Source organism: Equus quagga, chromosome 8 (assembly GCF_021613505.1).
Source record: "Equus quagga isolate Etosha38 chromosome 8, UCLA_HA_Equagga_1.0, whole genome shotgun sequence".
NCBI lineage: Eukaryota > Metazoa > Chordata > Mammalia > Perissodactyla > Equidae > Equus > Equus quagga.
In genome coordinates this window covers 21,184,424-21,209,420 of record NC_060274.1, presented here as the reverse complement: position 1 = coordinate 21,209,420, position 24,997 = coordinate 21,184,424, and the positions used below count along the sequence as shown (strand labels likewise).

Here is a 24,997-nt window from a genome sequence, read left to right as displayed (position 1 = left end):
TTGATTATGTTTGGACACTATAAGTTTTGATATCATAACTTAGATTTATTAGTTTAGTCTGTTGGTGGCTTAAAAGATAACTTAGACTATTCAGGAAATGGGATGAAGTCATTGAAACAGTGTTTTTGAGAATTTATGTAGGATAAGCTATGAGTCTGGAGACTGGAAGATGATTTATTTCTTGTTCTTGATAAAAGAAAAACAGCTTATTGTGGAAAGGCCAAGCCCGTGAGACATATCTGCATACACTGACTTTAGTTAACTTATCAAAGGTTAATAGGCAAATTTTAGATGTTTAATCAGGAATCGAATTACCTTTAAAAGCAGTATTTGAATGTTACCATAATTTATAAGTAAAGGAACACAATTAATATACATTATTTTACAGTTCTATTTGGGTGACTTTATCCTGGGTTCAGTCTGTTTTCATTGTCCAGATGACTATGGTGAGAGACTTTGGTGTCTCAGATTGATGTGTGCAGTCACCTCAATACATATGGGTTGGTTTATGGGAACGCGTGTATTCTCAGTCTTCTGATTCCCATGTACATTTCCATATTCTAGTCTTTTGTATGTGCATCAATGATTTGATGGCACTTTTCATAACCATTCTTTGATAATGGCAATGCCAATCACTTCATCATCCATCCATCCATCCATCCACTGACAGTATTCACTGAATGCCTTAGGTGCTGAAATTGATGCTAAATATACAAAGGACAATAGGCATCTAGTGAGTCATGCCTCTGCTCTTCAGTGACATATTTTAATAATTCCTATACTTGAATGCTCTGTGCTTGTGGCTGTCTCCAGAAGGAATATTATACATGTAGATGTTTAGGTGATGGCCCTGAGACTTCCAGTTAGAATTATAACTGTAAGGTTATTCAGAGCATCTCGTCTGCTCAGACGTCTAGCAATTATAGATAAAGTGTCAAAAAACAGAAAACAAAATATTGCAAAGTTGGGCTCGAAAATACAACATTCTATAGACCAGAAACAAAGCAGAAAAGAAAAGTAGTGAGTAGGGTTGATGCCGCTGGAAAAATGTCGAAATCCTAGGTGATGAGCAAGCAGAAAGCCCCATAGCAAAGTCTCTGCTCAAAATATTGCACATGGGAATGAGTGAGTCACAGATTGGCATCTTTTCCTTCTGTAATGTAAATGTCTCAGGAACTGATATTAAGAAACATCGATGTGTTTTGGACCGTTAATTAAATGCCCATACTTTCTTGGATGTTTTAACCAGTGACTCAGAACATTATAGGTTTTCAGCAACAACCGTAAAAATACTTTGTTCAGTGCTTTAACAACACATACACATAGGCAGACTCATTAAATAATAACAATAATAATAAGTCAAAGGGCCCTGCTGGTGAAGTGTTTGGCGTGGAGCCTGGACTACAGTAAACACTCCGTAAACTGTGCTGGCATCTCCTGTAATTGCTGAGAATCTGTCTTGATAGTTTTGATCATTTTCATTTTGTTTAAAACTGTCTAGGCTCAGTGAGTTGTTTTAATTAAATAAAAGCATATTAAAACCTGCTATTTACCATTGAATACAGCCCAGCAGAACTCACCCTCCATTGCTGTCCAGGGTTAACCTGTTAAACTAGGACAGAGGTTGCTTTCCAGTCTTTACAATTATCAGTTTGTAAACAACATAATCATATTGTTTTTTCTTCTCTAGGTACATATTTAATCCCTTCAAATGTCAAAATAAATTACTGCTTTAAAATATATAGTGTTTTTAATGATTGTTTTAGACTAAATGGGTAAAGTTAAATTTTCCCATCTAATGATTTAAATTTTTAGTATAATTTTTAAAGTTTCATAGAAAGTGAGGTCACTTATATGCAGCTTCATTTTCAAGACCCCGTGGCCGAGTGGTTAAGTTCGCGCACTCTGCTGCAGGCGGCCCAGTGTTTTGTCAGTTCGAATCCTGGGTGCGGACATGGCACTGCTCATCAAACCACACTGAGGTGGCGTCCCACGTGCCACAACTAGAAGGACCCACAACTAAGAATAGACAACTGTGTACCAGGGGGCTTTGGGGAGAAAAAGGAAAAAATAACATCTTTAAAAAAAAGAAAAAAGAATATGAGATTATCATTCTATCAACAATTACTTAGAAAGCACTTACAGTGCATGTAGTGTTTATTTGTAATATTACGAAGTTACTTCAGTCAAACACTTGAAGATTGGATTAAACTGCAGATGCAGTTTTTGCTGTTCAATTTGCACTTCGTTTCCATAACAATGTAAATATTAAGTTCTGTCTGTGTTGGGCAGTTATCAGAACTGTAACACCCTTTCTCCAGTAAAATGCATGTTTGATTTTAGAAAAGGAAATCACCAAGAATAATTGAAAGTGTCTGATTCTGGAATAATTTCTTGTAGGTTTGTCCATTCCTTCACGGCTACTCTGCCCTGTGCCTTTTGCTCAAGCTCCCCTCCGGTCTTTGCTGCTCGTATTGCCTTCCTTCCTATCAAATGCACAGCGCTCTAAGGTCTGTTAGTAGAGCTGTTCCCTGTGTGCAGACCTGAAGTGGCAGCTCTCTAATGAGCCCACACCTCCCTGCCACACTCCATTTAATTGTCTGCAGGGGAACTTGTCTCCTAAACCTGACAAGTGTAAGTGGAACCTCACAAGGACCATAGAATATCCAAGTTTAGAGGGAGAGGCAGGACAGCCTAATAGCTGTCACTCTCTGCCGGTGAAATTAAGAGTGGACAACAGATGGAGGCAAGAAACAGAGGTCTGTAAAACCAAGCGTTTGCAGTCTGCCCCTTTATCAACCCATTCGTAATCAACTGCCGCTGGGCACATTTAGCCCAGAGACAATTTCATTTATGCAAGAGTTCATTTATGAATCAGGACACTTTTGTGTTGCACCTGATGTTTGCCACATACTTTGCTAGGTCCTGGGCATGTATCAGTTCATAGATGTTTTTGCTGTCACAGATTTCACCATCTAGTGGCTGAGACAGGCTGCAAAACAAGTATTGATGGTAGATATCCAAAGCACTGTAACGTGAGATGAACACGTGGCCAGGGAGGCAGCGATGAAGCATGATTCTGTCCTTGGGAAGATTGGGTACGGCTCCACAGAGCAAGGACCCTTTGAGCTAGAGAGAGACCTTGGAAGAAGAATTCACTAGAGAATGTTATCGAAGCTCCTGGAGGGAAGATTCCTCCGAATTAGCCGTGGCATGACTTGGAGGAGGCAACAGAGCAAGACGTGTTGCTTACCTCCTTTTTTGATTATACTTAGAATAAGGCTGAAAGAGGAAGAAAAGACAAGTTCAGCACCTAGTATGATGCCTGACAAGAGCAGACACCGCCTGTATTTGCTGAATGAGGGACTACGTTTGTGTGTGCCTGTAACTTAAACAGCGTAGGGAAGAATGCTGTTTTATTACTGTGAGAAGCTGGAGGGTTCCTGTCTTCGTTTTAGCGTTCATACTTAGTATTCTGATTCAAGCATCATTTTTTATGTCAATGGGGTGGAACCAGAATGAATTTATATATTAAATGATCATTTAGGGACGTTAACCAAAACTTTTAATGCACTATGAAGGACATTTTTTCTTTTTATTTCATCTCCATACCAGTGAAAAATAAGCCTGTTTTCTTTCCCTTTTTTTCACGTAATTTTATTAGTGCTTCGAATTTAATGACTCTTCTGCCCTTTTTTGCTGTCATAGTGTAATGTCTTCAGAAACATATATGCTGATTTAGCTTTGGATGGAAGCAAGTTGGGGAAAAAAGGAAATTACATTCTAACAGATTCTTCTTATGTTTGTATCATTTATTTTTGCTGCTGCTTTCTCCAATAAGCCGTGAAGTGCTTTTTTGAAACCAAGAGCTCAGGAAGCCGCTGTGCCAGCAATGCTTCCGTGTGCTCTAGGTCAGGTGCCTTGACTCTAGGGCCGGTTTCATGGCTGTGTCCTGTGCCATCAGGATCACACGGGGCTCGCTCTTGGAAGGACCATGCACCTGGTTTAATGCTCTGCTGCCACCATCTTGAAATTCTTAGTGCAACTTGGACAAGGGGCCCTGCAGTTTCACTTTGCACAGGGCTCTGCAAATTTTATAGCCAGACCTACTTGCATCAAGAAGAGAAACATTAATGTATAGATTTTGTCATACATAAAACAACATTTTTACGATAATGAAAGCCTCTTAAAACTTACTTAACATCCTCTTTCTCCTGAAGTGAGTAAGCCTTCCTAGCCCCCACTCTCACTGCATGCCCCTCGTTGTGACTTGTCATGTCTCTGTTTGTTAGTGCTGGCTGGGTTGTGACCAGTGCTCCAGCTTTGGTCCTGCCTTTCCTGTCAGCTCACCAGCTTCCTCTGCTCTGTCTTTTTATTTGCCTTCTAGAACACCGCTCTGTCCTGGATATTTTCCCACCTCACTGGGAGCTCCTTCTCAGATTTCTTTGCTGGCTCCCCCTTTCCTCAGCCTCCTAAACGTAGGATATACTAGGGGTCATGCTGTGCCCACATCTTTATCGTCATTCCTGCCTGGACTCATCTGGTCTCCTGGTTTTACCTGCCATTTGTATGCCAACCACTCCCAAATTTATATCTGTTTACATGTCATCTCTACTCAGGAATCTAATAGACATCTCAAGCTTAATATGTCCAAACTGAATTCCTGAACTTGCCCTGCAAACTTGCTTACCCAGTCTTTCCCTTTTCAATTGATAGAACCTTATTCCAGTTGCTTAGGTAAAACATAATAGTCACCTTCAATCTTGTCTTTCTCTAATATTCAGTCTGTTGGGAAATCTTTTGATTCTATGTTCAAAATATAGACTCTGAATCTGGTTACCTCTTACCAGGTGTTAGGAGATAAAATTATCAGCCTGTTATTCTCAGTCCAGCAGCCAGAAGACTCCTCTTCCAATAAACCAAAACTTTGTAGTAACTTTCTATCTAATTCAGAATAAAAGCCACAGTCCTTAGAATGGCCTACATGACCCTACCTGTTGTGACCTACCTCTCACTCAGACCTTGCTTACCTGATTCTTACTATTTTCTCTCTTAAACACTGGTTTCAGCCATGCTGATCCCTTGCTGTGCCTTCAGTCACAGCGCCATGATTCTTCTATGCCTAGAATGTTCTTTCCCTGGTGTCCACATGGTTATCCCAATTGCTTTCAAGCCTTTGCTCTATGGCATCTTCCCAATGAAGCCTACCCAGACTTCTCTACTTGAATTGCAACCCCCTTCCCATCATTCCTAATTTCTCTTGCCTGTACTACTTTTTCCTTTTTCCATAGCATTTATCATCTTCTAACATATTTGCTTATTTGTTTTCTATTGTCTCTTCGGCTATACCAGGCACTCTAGATGCTCAATGAATATTTGTTGAATGTTGAATGAATAAAATATACCTGAAGGTAACACATCCTTTGATATGAATGTTCCTTTTTTCTCTTTCTCTCTCTATAAACTCTTTTTACTTGTTCAGGTTTGAAAGAATATTACATTTTAAAAATATTTCTACTTTAGATAGCTGAATCTTCAATAAAGCTAATAGCTGACTTAGAAATGTAAGCAACAACCTTTTCTCAAGAGCTAGAATAATTTCAATTACAGGACATACTTAAAGTTGTAAGAAAATTAATCAACGTCATTATATTTTATGCCTTAATATTGGAGTCAGTTAAGAGATTCCCCTTTTTCTGTCTTAATACTGCTTGGATTATTCAAGTTGAGTTGAAAAATTTTTGAGTTAAGGGGAAAAGAATAGACATATCTTTGACTGTTGAGATAACTTTTAAAATGTAGCATTATTTTACTGTTGTGTGCAGAGTACTGCCAGATTCTCCCAGTATTTATGGTTCTCTCTTGTGTAGAAATTTGACACCTTGAAAGCTAGATGAGTTGAGATTTGTAACAAACATAGGGAGTAGCTTAACCATATGGAGTCTTTCATACAGTAACTATATTGTCATGTTTTACATTTTCCAAGTAAATCTAGCTTTAGAGAGGCCCTTGATGTGAAATATGATGGGAAAGTTTAATGATTGCTAGAAATATGAAAAGTATACTTCTAAAACGCATATGCAATTCTTAATAATGCTGTTCTTTAAAAGTGCTAATTTGTTCAATGGTAAAAGAACTTTATTCCATTTGGCATTTCTTTCTTAAAAGCATAATTTTTAATTATGTGAAAATAATATCATATTATAGAGTTTGTAAAATAAAGAACCAAAAATTGGCCATACTTTTACCACTGTAACGTAACCATTTCATTTTGCATTATTTCCTTTTCCATATTCACCTTTTATGCAGTTTTAATAGGGCACACAGTTTTTATCCTGTCTTTTTCACTTAGATAGATGTCATGCCTATTTCTTCACATTGCTGTGTAGTCATTATCACAATCATTTTTCAAGGTTACATAATGGTCCCTAGTGTAGGCGTACTGTAATGAACCTAAATATTTTCCAGGTGTTAGATATTTAAGTTGCTTTCAATTTTTTAAAATCATGAATAATGTTATAATGAAAACTTTTGTGTTTGTAGCTTTCTCTGGATCATTTTCTTAGGATATGTGCCCAAAGGTGAGATTGCTTCACACAATATGAGCGCAGTAATGACTCTTGATCAATTGCCAACCTATTTTCCCAAATGATTGAACAATTTTCAGCCTCCAGCAGCATATGAAAGTGAAGTTTCACTGTACCCTTGCCTGTGATTTCTCATCTTTGTCCCTCTGTCCTCTGAATCTTGTATTGTTAGTATTACAATGCTGGTTTTCCACGGCAGTATGGAAATTTAGAAAGCGGCTTTATGATATCAGACATCTGACTCAAGTTTGTCTCCCAGAGAAGGAAGAGAGCTGGTTGGATGTGTTTGATTTAATTGTGCCTAGAAGGATAGGGAAAAAGTGGTCCATTGTTTGTTGGACTGATCAGTTGAAGAAATTTGGTGTTTATCTCCAATTGGCATGTGTTATAGAACCTGGCTAAGTACTTTTTACCACCACAGAGCTTTACTTTGCTGTTTTATTCTGGAAAAATTGGCTCCTAAAAGGCACTACTTTTATTTATTTGCTTTTTGAAAATCTAAAGTGACATAAGAGGCTAGCAACACAGTTTTTATGCTTACAGACATTTTGGCTTAATCTTGTAGGATCACATAATTCCGTTTTTCTCATAATTAAAGAGTTCATCCCTAAAGAGTTAAATTCAGTTGTTCCTGCTACTAGAGCATTGGGTACTGGTATTGGTCATCCAAAGGTGTAGATAAAACAGCTAGAACTTTCCTCCATGAGTAACAGTGAATAGAGGCTGAGGAAAGAAATTTGGTCTCGGAAAAGCCAAGAATGATGGTAAGAATTTAGATTAGCATCATTTTTTTTTAAAGATTTTATTTTTTTCCTTTTTCTCCCCAAAGCCCCCCAGTACATAGTTGTATATTCTTCTTTGTGGGTCCTTCTAGTTGTGGCATGTGGGACGCTGCCTCAGCGTGGTTTGATGAGCAGTGCCATGTCCACGCCCAGGATTCGAACAGCGAAACACTGGGCCGCCTGCAGCGGAGCGCACGAACTTAACCACTCGGCCACGGGGCCGGCCCCATAGATTAGCATCACTTTAATAGTAACTAGTTATTCTACAGCACTGAAGATTTTAAAACTATGTTCACATTCACCATCTCACCTGTGAAGTTAGTAGAATGAGAGATTTTATTATTAACATGCAGAGAAGTTCCGTGTAACCCAAGGGTTCATGGTGGGTAAGTCTGTCCGTATGTAGTGTGCACTGGATAAAACACAAGACTTCTGGCTGCAAATCTCTGTCTGGTTTTACTACACCACAAAACAGTTTTTTCAACATCTCCTTACTCTTTCATATCCGGGTTCACTGAGTTTCCACTCTACCCTCTGGGGCATAGATGGAGCCTTCAGAGAGGGCTCAGTCTGCTGTAGGAGTCAGGTCTGCAACGAGGCCAGGATAGACACGTGTGGTGAATGCTCCAGCAAAGCAGATGCCAAGAGCTGAGAGGTGCAGAGGGGGGAGGGCTGGCTCTGCCAGGAAGCCAGGTGATGTTTGCACTAATGGTGAGGGTGGTGTTGGAGCTGAGTCCCTAAAGGGTCAGGAAGGATGACCCTTGTGAGCCACTTTGACCGGTGAGAGTCAGTGAGATTGCTAAGAAAGCACACAGATACTGTGTCCTGAGAAGTGACTTTTACTGTGAATGGCTGTAAGAAGATGACTACTTCCCTTGTCTGCTGTGCCGAGTTTTTCCATGCTGCTTTCTTCTGCAGACCAGCTTCGTAAAGCTACTCCCGTTTCCCAGTTTTCCTTCCTTGATTCCTGCATTTTCTTTCAAGTCAGTTTATTTATTTCTTCATTCATTCACCCAACAGATATACTGATTGCTGAGATATAAATAAAGAGAAGGAGCCAGCCATTGAAGGTTTGAAGCCAAAGCTTTCTGGATTGCAAAGGCCGTGAGGAGGGAAAAGCTTGCCATATTCTAGGAACAGAAATGAAGACCAGAAATTAGGGTGTATTTGGAGCTGAGGTTAGAGAACAGGGAAGATCCAGATGTTGGTAGGAAGTTTAGAATTTGTTCTAAGTGCAACAGGAAGCCATTGGAGGGTTTTAAGCAGGAGAGCAAAAGGGTCTTATTTATCTGTAATTTTAGTATTATGATCTAGAAAATTTTGAGCAAAGTGCATCCCAGTGAACTTTGGCCCTTGATATACAGGCAATTTGGATGATGGCTTTACATTTAAAAAGAGGAGAGGAGACAGTCATTATTTAAAGAAGAGAGGATGACACCGGGATCTGGTACACACCCACTTGCTCACATTTCTTCTCCCCTTATCTCGGTCCAGGATGACAAGTTGCCAGTTTAGGACAGAAGGGGATGGAAGGGATTCCCGTCCTCCTTCCTGGTGCTCTCGGACCCTGTTTTCACATTAGGAGACTTGCAGGGTCTTGTCTCTCTTAGTGCTGCCAGGAATATCTGATATTACTGCTGTTTGCTTGGCAGAAGCTCAGCCATTACAGTGAGCCGATGCGATGTTCATGATGAAAATGAAGAGCAGCTGATTGACTGGCGGGACCTTCTGATTTAAGCGATGCCAACCACTTCTTTATACTGCTTTATCCCTTAATCCCCTGCCCTTCCCACTAAATTAGGGCAAGTGGGGAGAAATGTTCCCAGATCATTACAGGAGGATCATTGAGAATCTCTCCTTAGGCATTTAAAGTTGAATGAGGAGCAGTTTACTCTGCTGCCTGCACTCATAGGAACACCAGTAGCCACGAAAGAGCACCTGAGTTTGAAAGGGCCAGAGAAGTAGGAGGAAGGGTGGGCTTGGCTAAAGGGGGTGTTGGGCTCATAGAAATTCTGTTGAAACTGAAAATGCTGTGATTTTAGTAGTTAAATTCTGATGTTTGAATCAGGTCTTCATTAATCTGACATTCCAGGGCTTCATTTAGTGTAAATGAGCATGCAGAAGCTACTGAACAGGGAAAACAATGGGAGCCTACATTACCATACCTGTTTATTCTGTTTTCTTGAATTGCTTTTCCCTTAATCATCTTAATCTAATGCCAATTTCTTTTTCAACACGCAGCTCATGTATTTTTAAGAAGGTTGCTTGTGACCCCCTCCAACACCCTCCTCTGTATATTTCCTCAGTGTCCTATTTGTACCTTTCTCAAGGATTTATGGGACACACCACATTCTATCATTCTTCTGTCCTCCCCGTTAGACTATAAGTTCCTTAAGGATTGGGACCATGGCTTATTAGTTGCTGTCTCCTCTTGTGCCTGGCATATTTCATTAATAGATTGTATAAATTTAATATGCGTTTTGAAATTTTTGTTTTGGTGGAAATCTTTTTTGGAAAATTCCATCGCATGCTCTCATGATACCTTAGGATAGGAGAGAAGTTGAACATGTTCTGATGGCCACAGGACAGTCATTGTGCTCTCCATTTATTATTCTTAACTGTTGAGGTATCTGAACTATATTGCCTTATGTTAACCACCACAGAGCAGGCAACTTTTAAAGTGTAATTTCAGTTTTAGTTTTTGAAGTTATTTTGTATCTTCCTCCTTGTTACAGCTGATCCTGGCCTACTGCTTGTAGGCTGAGGCTTCATTTTACATGAGCTTGTCTGGGAGGGGGATTGCAGTCTTTCCATCTATCTACTGGAGTGGGAGATGCGTAAGCTTGGTGACAGGTTGCCACGCAGAGCACTTCTAAGTCAATGGCCAAGCCTCTAGTCAGCGAGGTAGCTAGACGTCTCCTGTGTGGAGAAGTATGCAGTTCTGAGGTGCCTCTCCTGTCAACCACAAAGGCTTCTCTCTGTCTTATTAGCATGATATAAAATACTTTCACAGAGGCAGTTACCCTTTTACTTTTACAGATGGCAGAAGCATCTTTCGTTCACTCAGCTCTGACAGTGCCACCTGCTTAGCCAGGTAGCCATGTCCCTCAGGACCTTTGCACCTGCAGTTCTCTCTGTCTGGATTGCTCTTAGCTCAGATATTCTTATGGCTGCCTCCCTCCCTTCCTTCAGATCTTTCAGCAAATAGCACTGTCTTTGAGATGCCTTCCGTGACCACTTAGATAAAATATTACCATCCCTCATGCCCACCCCGGCCGTCCCTTTCCCCCTTATTCTGCGTGGTAAATTGTTGTAATAATGCATCATGCCTTTCTGTATCCAGGCCCCTGTGCAGAGGATCATTGCTGGTACCCCTCATCCAGAGATGCGTTCTGTTTCTCCATTCTCTTAATCTGTGCTGGCCTTGTGACTAACTTCGAACTATAGAATGTGGCAGAGTGATGTGGAAATTCTAGAGCTGCATTGTCTATACCCTTAGCGATAGGTGCTCATTTATATTTATATTTAAATTAAGTCAATTATAGTTAGATAAAATTTAAAATTGAGTTCCTCAATTGTATTAGCCATATTTCAGGTACCAAGTAGCCATAAGCAACTAATGGTTACCATATTGGACAGCACAGTTTTAGAACATTTCTGTCATTGTAGAAAGTTCTGTTGGACAGAGCTGTTCTTGAGCCCATGCCTTAAGAGATCTTGCAGCTTCCACTCTGCCCTTTGGGAACACTAATCACCATGCTTTGAAGAAGCCCAGTCCAGCCTATGGGGCAATTAGAAGCCACATAGAGGGAACCTGAGGTGCTCCAGCCGGTAGCCAGCAGTAATTTCCAGATGTGTGAGTGAGCTCATCGTGGACCTCCAACCCCATTCAAGCCACAGATGACTCCAGCGTCAGGAGGAACCCCTGGTGGCACCAGAAGAAGAGCTGGTAAAATATCCAACCACAGAATCATGAAAAATAAACTGTCGTTGTTTTAAGCCACTACGTCGCAGATGGATTTGATCCACAATAGTAATAATGGATACAGCCTTCAATCTAAGGACTTCAGGAGTTTTGAAACTGTGCCCTGTGCAGTTCCTCATGAATTAGGATGTGGAAAAAAGGGGAAGATGGATGAGCCTGTACCTCCCCCCCCTTTCAGTGAGATCCATTCCTTGTTTATCTAGGGAGAGGAAAAGTTATTTGCTATTAATTAATTAATGATCAACAGCAAAGTAAAATACATGGTATTTACTAGCTGAGAGTTAGATGATAGGAGAAAACTAACTTTGCATCAAAAAATAATTTACAGAGAAGGTAGTTCAAATAATCAAGAACTAACTGGAATCTAATAATTATTCTAATTTAGAATAATCAGATTTGGGGGACTTTATTATATTTTGCTCTGCCATCTTTTTGAATCTTACATAGCATTTAATGGGGAAAGCATTTCTTCCTTTATTTATTATTCCCCAAGCATTTATTGAGTCCTTTCGATATACATCTAGGGAGGCACTGAGGAGAGTTTCAAATGATTAAGATGTGATTCTTCCCCTGGAAGAACTGACAGTTTACTGGAGGGGACAGATGCATGGTCACAGTCCATCAGGACGAGCTGTGTTAGAGGAATAGGAAGTGCTCTGGAAACACTGAGGTGGGGGCGTACCAAACACGTGGGAGGAGCTGTTACTTTACAGATGGCTGGTGACAGAGGTTAGAAAATAAACGTTACCTAAAGGATATTTTTGGGAGAAAGAACAGAATTACTAGTTTATTTTAGTAACAACTTTGTTGAGATATAATTCACGTAACCTAAAATGCATTTCATTGAAGTGTACACTCCAGTGGCTTTTAGTGTGTTCACAGGGTTGTACAACCATCCACACTATCTCGTTTCAAAACATTTTCATTACGCTAAAGGGAAACCCCATGGGCATGAGCAGTCACTCTCCTGTTCCACCCCCCCTCTCCCCAGCCCTAAGCAACCTCTAATCTACTTTCTGTCTACAGACTTACCTGTTTGAACATTTCATAGTAACGGAGTCGTACGATAAGTGGGCTTTTGTGCCTTGCTTCTTTCACTTAGCATAATGTTTTCAAGATTCATCCATGTTGTATGTATCATGTAGCGTGCATCAGTATTTCATTCATTTTTATTGCTGAATGAGATTCCATTGTATGGATGGACGGCATTTTTTTAATTCATTCACAACATTAGGGTTCTGTCCACATTTTGTCTATTATAAATAATGCTGGTGTTAACATTCATGTTCAAATTTTTATGTGGACATATGCTTTCAGATCTCTTGGGTATATACCTAGAAATAGAATTGCTGGATCATATTTCAACTGTATGTTTAACAATTTAAGAAACGGCCAGATTGTTTTTCAAAGTGGCTGCACCATTTTATCATTTTACCAGCAGTATATGAGAATTCCAACTTCTTCACGTTCTCAGCAATATTTTTATTGCCTGAGAAGAGAATTGTTTTGAATGAAAATATAAAGTCATTAAAATAGAAAAAATTCCAATTAGATTGTGTTATACTCATTTAAGGCAGGCCATATATAAGTCATGTGATGTTAGAACCTAAAGCTGGATATGACTTTGTAGCTCTGTATACAAAACAACTCTGTTGGAACCTAATTATCTTATCATTAATGTTCACCAGGTGGTTGGAAATGCTGGTGCTCTTTTATGTCTAATTGAGAGGTAAAGGGTGGTGAGATGATTAGATGTGTAATGCTGTTGAAAGTTGAATGCATTTCTGATATGCAATTAAATATAATTGAAATAGGACAAATTGAATAACAAAATTAAATTTGCAAATCGAGTATGAACAGATATTATTAAATGTACACTGTGCTCTATGATATTTGGGTGGTGAGTTGGCATTAGGGCGTGAGCCCCATATTTTTACTTACTTGGCATGGTTCCCACCTGCCCACGCCTGCCTGCCCTGCTGCCCTACCTTGGCGTATCAAAGGCGTTCATGAGACGTTCCTCGCCAACACCCTGTGCAAAGAGGATTGTTTCGTGAAGTGCTGGAGTTTAATGTGGTCAGGAAGGAAAATAGATTCTCCAGTCCTCTGGGGTTTTCTCAGACTCAGACTTGTTTTTTATAAATCTAGAAGACTTGATAATGATATTGTAAAAACCAAAACCTTGTCCAGCCCTTCGGTGGCTTCCCAGTGCCCATGACTGGCTCAGGCTCAGGTGTGCAGGACACTGTACAGTGCTCTTTATGACTTGATGTCTGCTCGCCTCTTCACGTTGGCTGCTGCTACTTTGTCTGCACTGAATGTTTGTAGTCCCCTGAGTGCACATACTGTCATACGCTCTTACTCTTCTGCCAGTGTTGTTTCCTCTGTTTTGAGTACCCTGCTCTCTCTGCAACACTCAGTTTAGACACCGGCTCCACCAGGAAGCATTTCAGGGCCCCCACATTCTGCTAGGTCCGAGGCACAGCCCTGATGTGGGTTCCTTGTTTACCACAGTGAAGAAAACCAGAAAAGGTGCTTGGCCTTGTGGATCTTACCTTTTATCTGAGAGAGACAGACAATAAACATAATAACTAAATACCTACCTTGCATAGTAGAAGATGGTAGGTGTAGGAAATACACAAATAGTTAAGCAGAATAGTTGTTAGTGCCGTCGAGTGGATTCTGACTCTTAGTGACCCTGTGGACAGCAGAGCAGAACCCTGCCTGGTCTTTTTGCACCATCCTCTTACCTTCTGGCACTGTACCAGATGATGCTTTGTGCTATTCATAGGGTTTCCATGGCCAGTTTTTTGGCAGTGAGTGGCCAGGTCTTTCTTCCTAGTCTGTCTTAGTCTGGAAGCTCCACTGAAACCCGTCCACCATGGGTGATCCTGCTGGTATTTGAAATTCCGGTAACATCAGCTTTCAGCATCACAGCAACACGCAGCCACGACAGTATGACAACTGACAGATGGGTGGTGTGGTTCCTGGACCGGGAAACGAACCCAGGCTGCGACGGTGAGAGCATTGAATCTTCGCTATTAGACCGCCAGGACTGGCAGAGTGATTGTGAAGGACGGGAAAGGTGGAATGCTACATTAAATGGGGGGGGGGGGGGGGGGCGGCGGCGGTGGTCAGGCCCCACTGAGAAGAACTCACGGGATGCGGGAATCTGCTACGTGGGTATCTCAGGAAGGAGCTTTCCAGGCAGAGCCAACTGCCAGCCAGGGAAGTTCCTCTTTGTCAGAGCATCCATATTCAGGCGATGACATTCCAGCCATCGAGGAAGTTGACAGGTTAGTCTTCTCAAATATCCTTTCTGTACACAAATATATTTCCATTGGATTTTTGTTTTGTTTCTTTTTCAACATGAACCACACACTATCTAGTTTACAAATTATTTTAGAATCTATCTAGCTGTTGATACCCATACATCCTGTATGAATTCTCCCTAAATAAGTTAAACTTTCCCCCTCTTTCTTTCTTTCTTTTTTTTCTTATAAATTGTTTTGATGGAAATGGAAATAGGAGAAAAAGAAACATTTGGATTTTTGAAGTTCCGGAAATAGTTTCAAGACAGATCTCTCCTTTGGCATCTCCCTCCCCAAATCCCTAGTCAATGCACATTTTGTGGACTCATAATAATCCAGGACTCCCAGTCAGGAATGGCTGGACACCTACGTCGTATAGATCCTATTACCTTCTTTCTCCACTATAAGATCTGGATTCACTCTCTATGAAATACGTGCCCTGTAATCATTTTCTGTTTCTAGAGGATCAGCACTATTTCTGTTCTTCCTTCTCTGAGTCACATTCCCTTATGTTCTGTTTTTTCTCAGTGTTTAATTTCCTTCCACATCATCACCTACTGGTATGTCTTCCTTTCTCTTTGGTGCTAAGACTCTAAACGCTGTCTGTGAACACCCTAAGTACTATCTTCATCCTATCTGGTAAGTAGGGTGAGGAGGTGTGCTTGTAGCTTCACCTTCTCTTCCGCAGCCTGCGTTAAATAGTCACATTCCTGGTACTTCTCTTTCCAAAAGAAAAAAAAAAAAAAGAAAAGAAACCTAGCACAGCCCTGGGCATCCTTTTAAGAATCTTTACCACTCCCGCCTTTACTGGTTAGATTCGGGCTTTGGGGATAAATACTCTTGACCACCAAAATTTTTAGAAATAATTCTGCTTTATTACCTTCTGTTTTTCACTGCTATCTTTTAATCAGTGTGCTTTTCCATATCATGATTTTATATTTCCGGGTGGTTTTGGAAGTAAATACTAGGAGTATTTTTATTCATCTGGAGCTTCTTGCTATAACAACAAAATAATCTAAATTAAACGAAGAATTGCCTCAGGATCTGTAATCAGAAACTTTATTTCCATATATCAGAAACTTTAAATGTCAGAAGATCATCTTGTTTTCCTGGAGTGTCACACCTTAGAACTTCTTTACAAGCTGCTTTTCTTAGATAGAGATGGTGGTGGTTTTGTCACTTTTCCTCCCAACATAGTCATTTCATGCCGATAGGTGATCATTGTTCTGGGCATTTACTGACTTGTGCTTGCTCCACAGTCAGTCTTTGGTTGTATAGATGCTAGGAAGGACACGTAAATGGATCTATAGATGTTAGAGAAAGTTTTATTTTATCCCCCATCCTGTCCTTTATTACTGTGTCTAAATTGTGGGTTGGTGATTTTTTGTTGTTGCTGTTCACTTTTATTCTTTTCATTTAAAATTATGATCAAAGTAATAATTGCACATAGTTTAAAAGTCAAATAACATTTCCAAGGCTTATCACAAAAAAACAGCCTTCTGTCACTCCGTCTCTCTCTCCTCATCCCTTCCTACCTCTGATGGTCTCTTTCAAATTCATTGTCAGTGATTTTTCTGGTGTTTCACTCTGGTTTTTTACATCAGATGATTATTCCGGCGTTTCTAAATTTTTTTAATTTTTACTTCTTATTTACTGTGGAAATTGAGGATTTACCTCCAAATATCCTGTCATATCAACACAGTTCTATCAAATGCTGTTAAAAGGAATAGTTATGTTCAGAAGGAAAGACTTTCTTGATTCAAAAATACTATTAGAGTACAATATTTTAGAAAATGAAAAATCGAGTTTTCATAATGCGTTACCAGGGAACTACATTAAAAGGAAAATATTAGAGCCAGGAGGTGTTTATGTGTATAATTTTAAGAGGATAACAATAGTAACAACGATTTTGATTTAGCTACAGCATTAAAACAGCAGCTGGGAAAATCTTCATGCATTTGTACCTGTAGGAGTCGCTGAATGAGTTTTCTTGTTGTTAAACCGCAGTCAATTAGATTCTTAATCACCAAACATTTTATAGGAGCAGAGGTGAAAGTTTAATCCTACTTAAAAGAATAAAAGTACTAAAAGACAGGCTGTTCTGAGAATCATAGATTTGCATGAAAACCCTCACAAGGGAAAAATCGTAATTGCCTCAGCATGAGAGATGGAACATATTTTAAGATAATCGGAGACTGTCTTTTATGTGTTCTCTTTGATTTAGTTTTGATTTCATGTACTTTAATTTGTTTCTATCTCTTAATTTTTTTTCTTAATATTTCTAAAGAATGTAAAACACTTCTGAGGATCTCATTACCTCTTGTGAAATTGCCTTCTTCTAGAGCATGGATGTAATTTTTTTGTGTAGTCAGTCTTAGAAGAAAAATGTATCTTTGAACAGGCTGTTCTCTTTCAGCAATCTGATGGCGCTGATAACCCTCCGGTACATTTTCTGTAAGCTCAAATACACTGTAACAGTTTCTCTTAGGCGAAGGTTTGTTTTTTGCATATTTAAGTTCTACAGGAATCATCTCTCAGCTTTTATTCATCACTCATATGTGGAAGATTTACATTTTTACTTACAAATCTTGATAAAATGCTGGTTCTTAGTCATTCCCTTGACAAGTGTGGTCAGAAGGGGTCTAATTAAAAGTGTTCCATGACTCGGTTACAACACTAGGTTACAAATTCAACTTCTGCTTCTCTTTGCAAAGGCCCTGAGACGTGAGTTAAAGGAGAAAGAGTATTCCGTCCTGAATGCTATAGACCAAGCGCGAGTTTTCCTGGCTGATCAGCCAATTGAGGCCCCTGAAGAACCAAGGAGAAACCTACAATCAAAAACAGGTGAGATCTGTTTCTTTGGTACATCATAAAAACATGTGGCGAGAACAAAAAACCGAGATCCAGTAGGAAATTTCCTTGGAACGTTTCAGGATCTGATATTAAAAATTCTTTTTCTGAGTAGTACTTGAATCAAATATGTCATTATTTAACAAATATCTAGATTCTTAAAAAATGAAATGGCTGTATACGTCAATGTCATTATTTTAAGAGGGAATTAGCTGCAGAAAAATTGATTGGTTAAAAAGCACACTGAAACTAAAAATTATTTAAGAAGTAAACATTTACATTTCTCATATTTAAACAAACTACATATTAAATAATTGCAAGTAGAAGAATGGTATTTAAAATACAATAGTAAATATATGAAATATTTAAATATCTGTAAAGTAAGATTGTTTTCAACTTCTGTTTTTCAAGCTTAATTTTTTTGTGTGTGTGTGAGGAAGATTGGCCCTGAGCTAACACCTGTTGCCAATCTTCCACTTTTTTGCTTGAGGAAGATTGTTGCTGAGCTAACATCTGTGCCAGTCTTCCTCTATTTTATGTGGGATGCCGCCACAGCGTGGCCTGACAACCAGTGCTAGCTAGGTCAGCGCCCGGGATCTGAACCTGTGACCCCTGAGCCACTGAAGCAGAGCTCGCAAACTTAACCACTACACCACCGGGCCGGCCCCCAAGATTACTTTTTAAAATAAGGCCTTAAAGTACCTTTCTTTTACAAGCAGACAGCGGAATTTATTTAATTTAAAATAACAAGCTGAACTGTTTGTGTCCTTTGGCTTAAAATCGAAATAGTGACTACCTTATTAGCAAATAGCAATATATCACATAGTACGTTTGTGAGATGAATTTGGGGACCAACATATATGTTTATTATGATTTTTTCACTGTTGGCAATAAAAGCATTCTGATGCATTTATAAAAATAAACATGGCATTCAAAATATGTTTCCATCATTCCCTTCACATAGTAAAAGCAGACCTGAAAGACCGCCTCGTGCTGTGCCCAGCAGGGCGACTCGTGAGCGTCCATTACTCGTAAGGGAAGTACAGGTGGAAAGTGCTTTGACTGTAGCTGGAACTGGATCAGACGTTTGGACAGAGACCCATTTTCCTCCCCAGCCTTTCTCAGGGAAGCTCTGCTTCAATCTGAAGACATTGCCCATCAAGGTCATGATCTTCTTGACTCTTGAAACCTAGTTTCATCGTTTCTCGCATTAGTTTTTATTTTCTGCTGGTGGTATCCCTGTCTTTCAGTCAGCCTGCTGGAGCCCGAAGTCATTGTTGAGTCTCCACCTTTCATTAAACCCCACAGTCTGCAAATTACTCATCATTGTTATTTCTATCTTTGAGGGACTATTGCTTCTGAGTACTCTGTTGTCACACACACATAGTTGTTGAATGAATGGATGCATGAGCTGAGCAGTCTCAGGGATGGGTGGGAGGTGATTAGATTCAGGGAAGAGGGACCACCGTGCTGGGGTGGGATCATCAGAATCCAGAAGCATCAGGCAGCAGTGAGGGGCAGGGCGGCTGTGTGTCGGGGACGTCAGGAGAGCAGCCTGGCCTGGGGGTGAAGGGCGTGTGCCTGGACAGGGGCGGCGGGAGTGAGGGGGCTGTACTTGCCGTCTGGTTCCGATTGCAGAGGACCTGAAAGTCAGACAGACCATGCCGAGTTAATACAGCAAGAAGGAAGGCGCCATTAGAGTGGCTGTTTTTAAGCTTGGAAGAAAAAGAAGAAGTTCGCTTGTCTCACCTCCTTCAATTTAAAGTCTGCCTTAAGTCTGCTTTTCTCATCTCCTTGCTTCTCCCGTACTTTCCAGAGAATAGAGGAAGCATTTTTATAATAAGCCACTTCGTGGTGGTAAAAAAAAGTATTTTTATATCACTAAAGCTTCACTTTGCTATAAATTCTCCTACTCAGTGGTCAGTCAGTTGAGGGTGTAAAAAAATACTGCCTTTTGAGTTCTTATTTTGCTGTCCCATTCAGGACATTTCTAAGCCCTATTTTCAAATACTCTATTTGAGGGGCAGGAAAAGGTCATGTTGAACTTTGTTGTTGTCTTGCAATTAGAGATTTTCATACTTTCTTCTTTCCTGATACTATTTTCTGTAATGCTAGCTGATTCTACCTGCTGTTAAAAGTCAATGAAAGAAAATTATCCATAATAGCTTTTATTAGACTTTTGTTGTTTACCGTGACTTATGTACAGCTGCTATCAGAAATAGAGAGCATTGAACGTCAATTATCTTGTGTGATGTTCTTAGAGGAGTCAGTGTCAGAGGGGACAGAGCGGGGAGAAATAGGATTTTTCTGGTTCTATTTAATAAGCATTTATTGAGTATGCTATGTATACCTTTCCATAGGGGCACACTGAGATGAATCCATCTCTTTACTTTTAAGTAACTATTCCAGAAAATACTTCTTTCTATGGTTTTTCTCTCCCAGTGCCTTTTTTCTTCCAGCTCCTTTTTAATTTTTTTCTGTTATCAATTATCTTATGGTGTCATCTATATATATGTATATATTTTATGGTAGCCTATGGAGTTTTATTTTATTACTGAATGAGTAGCATAGATATGAGTTGCTCTCAGGTATCTGTTAATTGACAAATGCTGTTAAAACAAGCAAACTAATTATTTCAACCAAATGATCAGTTGCTGACAAAGCATCTCATCAGGTGTGCACTGCTAGGTATTTTCTTTTTTTCTGGTGTTATTGAGATATAATTCACATATAGCATTGTATAAGTTTAAGGTGTACAACATAATGATTTGATATATGTATATATTGTGAAATTATTACTACAATAAGTTGAGTTAACATCCATCACCTCCCAGTTACAGATTTTTTTTCCTTGTGATGAGAACTTTTAAGATCAACTCTCTAAGCAACTGTCAAGTATGTATATTTTAGATGTTTAAAAATCACTACTAATATTACGGCCCTACTTTAGGCTCTTACCGTGTTTTGCTAGGACTATTGCAGTACTTATTTGTGTTTTGAGGAAGATTAGCCCTGATCTAACATCTGCCGCCAATCCTCCTTGTTTTGCTGAGGAAGACTGGCCCTGAGCTAACATGTGTGCCCATCTTCCTCTACTTTATATGTGGGATGCCTGCCACAGCATGGCTTGACAAGTGGTGTATGTCTGTGCTTCGGATCTGAACCGGCGAACCTTGGGCTGCTGAAGGGGTGCAGGTGAACTTAACTACTGCGCCACCAAGCCAGCCCCTGAAGTACTTTCTTAATTGGTATCTCTGCATCAACATAAACACTACAATGATATATCTAAAACTCAGAACTGGCATTTGCTCTCCTAGTTTAAAAATGGCCAGTGGCCCCTGGAATGGAATCTGAGCTCCTTTACCTGGCATACCAGACCGCATAGGGACTTGACCTCAGTTTCCCTGTATGGCAGCATCTCATGCCTCTCTCTGCTCCAAACTAACGTCCATTCAACACCAAACTGCTCACGATGTTGCGCAGCCGGTGGTCTTCCTTGTCTTGATCTTGTTGCTCGTTCTGTTTTTTTCTGCATAGTTGTCCCTCTTACCTGATTTCTAACTCCTTGCTCATTTGCATGCCCAGTGCCTGCTTGTCCTGTCCCACTCAGTGCAGGTTTTGCGTCTCCAGGACCCTTTCCACTCCCACCTCTCCTCTGTGCTTCCCTGGCACCCTGTCGTCTCTCTGACTCTGTTACCAATATCTGTGTCCGAAGTTCGGCCCTTCACTTGCTTGGGGACCTTTCTCATTTATTGAGAATCTGAAAGAGTGTGAAAAATGATCTGAGGAACCACGATAGATATGGTGTAGAAAACACAGTGAAGATCGTGTTAGCTGATAGAAAAGCTGCTCTCTCAGAGGTATTAACTCTTACTCTAGACACTTGTAACTAGTTTAACTTGTATGCCAGTGAATTATGGGTATGTAGCAAAATGGACATGACAGGACAGAGAAAAAGGGCGGTGATGAGAAATGACTGGCATTCTGACAGCAATGAGAAGAAGGAAAGTTATAAAAATGGTATATGACAATTCTAAAATAAAACGAAACAGGGTAGTCTCTGGGGCTTTTTACAGTAAAAAGAAGCTGAAGCTGTGAATTATGTTTTGTTTATTTTTTTTTAAACTTTTTTGGTGAGGGAGATTGGCTCTGAGATTATACCTGCTGCCAATCTTCCCCTTTTGCTAGAGGAAGATTGTCGCTGAGCTAGCATCTGTACCAATCTTTCCGTGTTTTGTATGTGGGTCACCTGCACAGCACAGCTTGCTGAGCAGTGTGAAGGTCCGTGCCTGGGATCCGAACCTACGAACCCTGGGCCACTGAAGCAGAGCATGCCAACTTAACCACTGTGCCACTGGGAAGGCCCCTGGTTTGTTTATTTTTGAAGACTGGATATAAATCAGTTAAGAGAAGGCATAGGAATTTATACTATATTTTAATAAATTTCCTTCCAAAATGGCAGCCCTAAAAAAAAATAAGGCTAAATGGGTGAAATATAGCTTTCTGGAACACTCAGCTACCCAGAATAACTCATTCTGCTTGTAAATGGTTGTTAAGTATAATTTTTAATTGAACTACAATTATCTGAATAATTTTAGAAATTTTGCAAAGCTCACAACTTTGTCAGTAGTCCCCTTATCTTGTTTGAGCAATATGGAACTATTTAATTTGATTTAATGTGTCTCATGTCAGTATATAATTTTTCCTTTTAATGCAGTTGGATTGTTTTTCTGTTAAAAGGTAGCATAATAAAACAATAAATCTTCCATCATCATTTGTATTGTTCTTTGTACTTCTCAAACAACTTTCATATTCTCCTAACTATCCCAATGAGTTGGGCAGATCATGCGGTATGACTTTTAAAAAAAAAATAAAAACACAAATCCCAAGACAGTAGTGTGATGCTGACCAGGGCATCAGCTAATGGAGGGTGATCCTGGAACAGAGCACTAAGCCTCCATGTTGGTGACCATCCTTAAGCCCCCGTCTTTTGGCTGGCTTTTAACTCATCCCTTCGTTTTTCTCTCCTCTCTCTCTCTGCTCATTGGCCACTGACCTCCCAGCTCCTCCTTGACCTTGAGTGCCTAGAGTCTCCTAACTCTGCGCGAATATTTCTTGGCTTCTCCCAACCTCCCCTTGCTGTCTGGGTCCCAAATTTCAATTCCTTTGAAAACCACACAGCAACATGGTGAAGGTCGATGTACAAGACATCTGTGGGAGTCAGCTACAGCCAGCCTGTGCCCAGTCCTGGCCCCTAAATCTCCGGAGGTAATCAGGGAATGCATGCACCTTCTCACCTATTGGTTACCTATGGTTCGGGTTAAAAGTCACATTTGCACAGGGGAGTTGAGCCTTAGTCCATCTGCATCCCTGCCTTCACACCACATACAGATGCAGGCAGGTGCACAAACAGATGCAGGAGTGTGCATGGGCTCACACACTCATATTTTATGATTTGAAGTTATGGGATCGGTTACCAAATAAAACTGCTAACGTCTTTATAGGATATTTCACCTCCAAAAGTGTTTAGAAAATTGTATAATTCATTGTGTGTATGGGTATAGAAAAGCTCTTTTCCTCTGCTCAGCTTTTGACTTTTAAGATAAAAAAGATTGCATTATTTTGCTCATGAATTTCCCTGAGTCTTCTTTAAAAATTATTCCAGAAGGCATTACTATTACTGTAAGTAGTATTTTATTCCAGGCTGTCTGAACATTATTTCTTTTTCAGCCTGGTGTAGCTGATTATTTGATTTTGTTTCATTTAAATGATAGTCATAAGAAAAAAAAACCCAGCTGTTACATTAGTGTGTTCATGTGTTTATAGTTGCATGTAGTGTATAAGTTGTGTATATGTGTTTATTCATACACAGCTTTATATAGTTGTTTATGATTGCACCTGTGATTAATGGTTAATAATAATCTTCAAAAAAAATAATAATCATCTTTTCAGACAAAAAAATATGTATGGATTAATGTTTTTCCTCTTCAGTCTTTGACAGCTGGCTGTGTATATTTAGGAGTAGTTGATATTTTAACTGAGGGTATTCTGTTTTCTTTTAACTACTAAATGTTTCATAATATTTTAGAAAGCCAATTACTAAGATTATTTTTCTCTTGTGTGAAATATCATATACTTTATGATATAACAAACAAGTACTACATGACATTTTTCAGTTCACTGCATCAGTCCATTTTATGCCAGTATTAGCAAACTTGTGCAAATAAAATTTGATGATTATTAAATTAGTGAAAATATGAAATTTTCACATAGTTTAGTAGAAGTTACTTTTATACTGATTCTCAGTATAACTTAAGATTACATTAAAAAGATGACAGTAGGGGCCGGCTCCCTGGCTGAATGGTTAAGTTCTCGTGCTCCGCTTTGGCGGCCCAGGGTTTTGCAAGTTCGGATCCTGGGCCTGGACATGGCACTGCTCATCAAGCCATGCTGAGGCAGCATCCGACATGCCACAACTAGAAGGACCCGCAACTAAAACTATACAACTATGTATTGGGGGACTTTGGGGAGAAAAAGGAAAAATAAAATCTTTAAAAAAATGGCAATAATTATTTCCTTGCATCTCATAAAATGAGACCAAATTACACACGGCCTGAGTAATTAGGCTCGTAAAACTAACAGGTGTTTCTTCCTAGGCCTTTTTTGTTTTCCTAATGACAGCTTTATTCATTAGAACCCCATTCATTGTAAATGACAAACACCCAACTTCCATAAGCCTGGGTGTGAGGAGCCATGTGTTAGCCCCATAAACAAATTACAGTAAGGGCAAGGTCGCAGCTGGCCACAGGACTGGAATGCCACCCAGAAACCTCTTCTCCATGTCTTCCTTTCTGCCTTTCTCCACAACGTCTCATTTTCTTAGCTTTCCTATGACCTTGTGCCTCACAACCTTGCACCAGGGAGAGAGAACCCTTTTTTAGATCAAGCACATTCCAGGAGAGGGCTCCGATTGACTCAGCTCGAGTAACACGGAGCTCCGGGTCTGCTGGGATTGGCAGACCCCCTTTATAAACGTGATGCCACATGGAGGAAGAATCCACGCCCAAAAGGAAGGGAGAAGAGTGAAATGGTAGTGAGCAGAGATGTTCACATGCCAGCATTGGTCAGGTGCTCACCGTGTGCCTGGCACTGTCCGAAGCACCTTGCAGGCCTTGTTTCCTTAAATTCTCATAACAAGTCTTTGAGGTGTGAGTACTGTCACCACCCATGTGACAGAGCCGAGGCACCAACCTGGGCTTGTCACTAAACTTGATGCTCTTAACCACCATAGTATAATGTCTTAACTGCTCCAATGCTCAAGTACTTCTGGACATTCAGTAGAAATAATTTCCTATATTCTTCTACTTGAAAAAAAATTTTATACAATAATTAAATATGTTTATAACTCTTTGCTTTTCCTCTTACTGTTGCTTTTTCTTTACTGAAGTATCAGGTTGCTTTACAGAATGACGTACCAGTTCA

General features: G+C 39.9%; 1 protein-coding gene across 15 annotated transcripts in view; it reads left to right on the top strand.

Moving 5' to 3' along the window:
* Positions 1–24,997, top strand: part of UTRN (utrophin) — a 486,786-nt gene that overhangs the window by 356,258 nt on the left and 105,531 nt on the right. For all 15 annotated transcript variants that reach the window (XM_046669467.1, XM_046669473.1, XM_046669465.1 and 12 more), the window contains one exon: positions 17,380–17,509. In XM_046669467.1, the coding sequence (XP_046525423.1) occupies positions 17,380–17,509 (130 nt within the window). The remainder of the gene's footprint in view (positions 1–17,379; positions 17,510–24,997) is intronic.